Genomic DNA, 5,124 nt, shown 5'->3' on the forward strand with positions numbered 1-5,124 from the left:
TCCGCTTCTGCTGCCCTGGTTTGGTTTCTGTTCATGTTAACTCCAGCTCCTGGAAACACACAGCATAAAGAATAGTTACACATTGCATATGTGTTTGTCTGTGTGTATCTGTGCATTGCTCATACATTTAATTGAAAGTAAAACATACCATGCTCTTTGTAACTTTTGTATTTATAAACTACCAACAGGGCAAATGTCAGTATGAGCAGCATAGCGAGCACAACAAAAACCACAGGGTGTAAGAGCGCTGCATCTATGAAGAAAAAAAAGAAGAGTAAGAACATACACTTCCTGCGTTTTTCCCTTTCCCATAGATAATTACGAGGTGGGCTCTTCTGTAAAATGTTGTCACGCCTTCCGCTCTCTACAAAACTCTGACATGTGTCTTCATTGTAAACATTTTTTTCTAGAAATACCTACAACTGAGAATATGACTGCCACATATACTGATAAAAGCAAATTTGGAAGTAAAAATTTGTTATTATTATGTATTAAAATATTTAAGTATGTCTTATTATATCCTGCTGTTTGTATATTGCGTAAATTAACACATTAGCCTTTTCACTAAATTATGGTTTAATATGATCAATATAATTTTCTTCAATCAAGTTATTATTAGATCTCTTAAAATACGTTTCTTGTAAAAAAATGTTTTCTTGAGCTAGTTGAAGACACGTAGCGTGTCTTCAACTACCTCAAGCAAAATTACCCCATCAGTTTTTGATCCTTAGCTAATATAAACCATCCCCACCAAGCCAATTATGTCAAAATAGTACACAAAATAGTCTAATAGGCAGTCTGAGCTGAAGATGGTTAACATATTCATCGGCTTATGACTGTGATTGGTCCAGTAGTGCAACCCTAAAACAAACTTCAATATTCAACGCCACTAATAGTGAAATCATCAGTAAAGTCCCACACATTTGTAATGTGGACTGTACTGAACATTGCAGTCTCGTGTTTCCACTAACAAGGCTTTGGGGTTTAGTTTTCTTTGTGCAACACTGACCACTTCCTCTGCTTCTGCTGCCCTGGTTTGGTTTCTGTTCATGTCTTCAACTAGCTCAAGCAAACACTTTTCGCATGCTTCATTTTGAGCAAGGACAGACTGACTTCCTGAGAACACACAACGCAGTACACTCATCTCTTAACACAATCTCAAAGACAAAACAGCATAAGTCACACTGAATATCAGAGCTGTGGCCTCAAAACATTTAGTGTTCCCTTTTTATTATTGCTCAGTGTGTGTTTTAACCAAGCGGCAACCTCGGTTAAATCTCCAAAAAGAAGTTATTCCCCATAGACCCCCATGTTAAAAGGCTAATCAGAAACCTATGAGTGGCGTCAAAGACACTATGTCCATGTGTTATGTCTATGGTTTTAAAAGTTGTTTCTCCACATGTGAACACAAATGTACCTTAATATCTTTGCCAGGGATATGTGTCGTTTGTGATCCAACAGGATCCACCACAGTGCTGGTAGAGATCACAATGCTGGTAGATCTCACAGTGCTGGTCTGCTTTGGGAAGACTGTCAGAGAGAAGGTTTGTTAGAACCCTTGGTAAGTACTCTTATTTTAACTAGCAGTGGGACTCTGGGGACAGCAATGTTTGTTGGTCAGTTGGTTGGTCCACCAACTTGGTCCACATTGAAATATCTCAACAAATAGTGGGTGGTTTGACATGAAATTTGGCACAGAAATTCGCAGTCCCCAGAGGATGAATACTAATTATTTTGTTAACCCTCTGACACTTTATGTTGCACCACCATCACATCGAAGAATTTCACTTATCTCAAAATCTACTGCATGAATTGACACAATATTTTATACAGACATTCATTGTTTCTAGATGTTGAATCCTAACGATTTTGGTAATCCCCGACTTTTATTCTAGCCCTACCTGGAATATAAAATTTGTGAAATGTCTCAAGAACTGTTGGAGGGATTATGTGCACTGATGTACATACATTGATGTCTTCGGGAAAAAATTTTATAACTCTGGTGAGCCCTCGATTTTTCATCTAGCAATATGTTTTACAGTAGAGTTCAAACAAAGTAATACATTAAACAGTTAAAGCAAAACTAATCACCCCTTGGGGACAAATAGCGTTCTTGAACTTGGAACCTGGGTAAAACATAAAGCTATATTCACTTTTACTATCAAATTGCTGTAATCTCCGTTGGTTGCTCTTTTTATAATCTTACCCACTGACAGTTGAATCTTGGTGTAGTTTCCAGGACTCCACTGTGAGTCTGAACCACACCAGTATATTGCAGCATCTCCTGCTTTCAGCTCTGTGATTGTGACCAAGAAAGAGCTGGAAGAAACATCATTTTGCAGTGTGAACCTGCTGTGACTCGTCCCCATATCTGTACAGTTGTTGCGGTGGTCTCCCTTACAGAGGAACTTCCTGTTATCCCAGTGTTGTGGTGGATAGGGACACTGCATAATTACTGGATGTCCCACAATGCCGCTCAGTTTTTTTGTCTTCACACAGCACCACTCTGTGAAACAGAAGGACAATAGAGCCAACACATCAGCTGTGGTATGGGGGTTAGAGTGGGTGTCCTTAGGTAAGATCCTGAAAACCTATGTGCTGTGCCAACGGTGTGTAAATGTATTGGTTTCTGTTTATGATAAGTTGGCACCTTGCATGGCAGCCTCTGCCATCAGTGTATGAATGAGTTTGTGAATAGGTGAATGTTGAATTGTAGTGTAAAGCGAGTAGCAAGTAGTTTTGGTGCCTAAACCTAACCAAGTAGTAACACTTTCTGGCGGAAACCCCAAGGGCAAACTTCTCCCATTTGCGATGTGATTTCCTTCAAATGTTTCATATATTTTGAGAAATTAAACCATGGTTAATTTAAGACATTTTTTGCAATTTTTTCTCAATCTATTTTAGAAAAAAAATAAATTGAGCTGATTTGCATATGCATATGCAGTTATGCAGGCTAATTAAAACAACAAGTTACAAGTTAGTTGAGGTATTGAGCCGGGGAAGAGCAAGGTAGAGTGGAAGACTAGATGTATGCAGAACCGGGTTGGTTGCTTATGTGCAGAGCAGGAGGGAATCCGTAGCTGAGAGTGTGGGAAGCTGAGTCAAGCAGGTCTGGAGCAAAATCCAGGAATAGTTTCCAAGGTGGGGGATTCAGGGAGAGCAGACAGGATGAGCGCTATTTCCAGTAGCGTTACAAACAACAAGTTGCAAAATTCACTTTTAACTTTAATTATAGACTACTAAACGTTTCCATAATGTAGTTTTTTTTTCTGTTGTAGCCTACAGCTTAGTGATTCATTTTCAAATGTAGGCTATTTGACTTTTGTATCTGTAATGAAATTAAGCTATATAAAATAAATTAACCCCATAACTGCCACACTGTGATCTCTAAATTTAAAGTGCTCCCACACAGCTAAGGTCTTTGGCATTTTGTGTTCCCTTTGATGTGAACTTGAGCATCACGTTCACTGCAGTGAGAGGGATGTCAGGCATGCGGGAAAAACCCCACAAATTCAAATCCCAAAATTTAAAATCGAACACCTACCCAACAAACAAATATTCAGGTCCAGCCTAACAGAATAGACAAAGAGTTTTACACAAAGTTAAACATGTTCACAAATGTAATGTTATGGGCCATGATTATGTTTTGGTACCAAAATCCAACCTTAGCGGGGTTACTTTTATATATATATAACAATTTTACATGAAAAAATTGTTTATATGTCATCTTTAAAACAGTTAACATTCAATGTAAATGGCAGCTGAGTGACATGTACATTAAGTAGGGTGATGGCGCAATGGATAACGCACATGCCTTCGGTGGGAGAGACTCGGGTTCAATCCCCCACTGTGATTCATCCACCATTGTGTCCCTGAGCAAGGCACTTAAACCCTCATAGTTCAAGAGGTGTGCGACCTCTGAAATGTATAGCAATTGCAAGTCACTTTGGATATAAATGTCAGTAGAACTTTAAATGTATTGATAGGTTTATTTACTCTCATACCTGGCATTACCTCCACTTTTACTTCAGCAGTCAAGAGATCCCACCAAAACTTCTCCACCATACACCAGTATTTCCCAGCATCTGTATAATGAAGGTTAGAGATGGTCACTGTGAAGATGTGTTTCTTTTGGTCATCATGGACGAAGTATCTATCCTTCTTCATTTCTGTAGTCGTTATCACAACATCATGATCATAGTCACATTCATTCCTGCACAAGTACTTCTTATAGGACTCATATCCATCTTCATATGGACAGGAAACTTTAACTTCGCTCTGTTCATATCCAAACACTTGGATTTCTTTTGCTGCACTCATCACACAGCTCAGAGGAACTGTAGAGAGAAGACAACATGGACTGGAAAACAATGTTGCAAACAAGTTACACAAAGTGCACAGATATGTGCATTTAACACTTAGTGTTGTGATGTCTTTATTGATGATCATTTTCATTGTTTTAAGTTTGATTTACAAGACAAATGAAGACACATGAAGCCAATTGTGCTAATGAAATTCAGCATAATAGCGTATTGCAGAGTGAAAGATATCGAGACCAATTAAATGATTTTCATAAAAATAAATAAACTTACTGAAAAGGATGACCAGCATGTTTTGAAGGCTCTGCATCTTGCTATTAATGGAAAGGAAATAGAGCTGATGTGGTTGTAAACCATTTATGCCACCATGTGAATGTGCAGAGTGTTCACACAAGCAGAGGTATATAAAATGTTGAAAAAACATGTGGGTAAGTTTTGCACCCACAAGTGTCAGCAAACTTGGCAAATGTTGAAATCTCTCCCTCCTCTTGTGCCTCATTCAAACCAACATGGTTTTATAAATGTGAAATCATACTGATCAAAGCTTCACAATGACCCAATGATTGCTTCAAATAAATGTATCACCCCTCTCTTCAGATATTGATTTCAAAAAGTATTGTAAAAAAGTAAAAGTAGCCTCTGACTTCACACAAGCTGTATAAACCATGACAGATTCATGGTTCGAATTACGGGGGGGGGGGGGGGGGGGGAGTGATAGTTTCATCTCTTTTAAAGAATGGACAACACACCAATTAAATTACTCCAGAATCAGCAGTTCACTTCACCTATAAAACAAGTGAAAACA

The 5,124-nt window shown here is 38.4% G+C and overlaps 1 protein-coding gene across 1 annotated transcript; it reads right to left on the minus strand.

Annotated features, from left to right (window-relative positions):
* Positions 1-1,320: 1,320 nt before the first annotated feature.
* On the minus strand, positions 1,321-4,675 carry LOC119887965 (CMRF35-like molecule 2). Its single transcript, XM_038698473.1, has 5 exons — positions 4,593-4,675; positions 4,005-4,337; positions 2,207-2,506; positions 1,418-1,530; positions 1,321-1,332 (listed from the first exon to the last, which is right to left on the minus strand). The coding sequence occupies exons 1-5, from the start codon at positions 4,627-4,629 to the stop codon at positions 1,321-1,323; spliced, it is 795 nt and encodes a 264-aa protein (XP_038554401.1). The 5' UTR covers positions 4,630-4,675.
* Between the last annotated feature and the right edge of the window lie 449 nt (positions 4,676-5,124).

Source organism: Micropterus salmoides, unplaced genomic scaffold (genome assembly GCF_014851395.1).
Source record: "Micropterus salmoides isolate LMB-PRFRI ecotype aquatic unplaced genomic scaffold, ASM1485139v1 Ms_hic_scaffold_4570, whole genome shotgun sequence".
Lineage (NCBI taxonomy): Eukaryota > Metazoa > Chordata > Actinopteri > Centrarchiformes > Centrarchidae > Micropterus > Micropterus salmoides.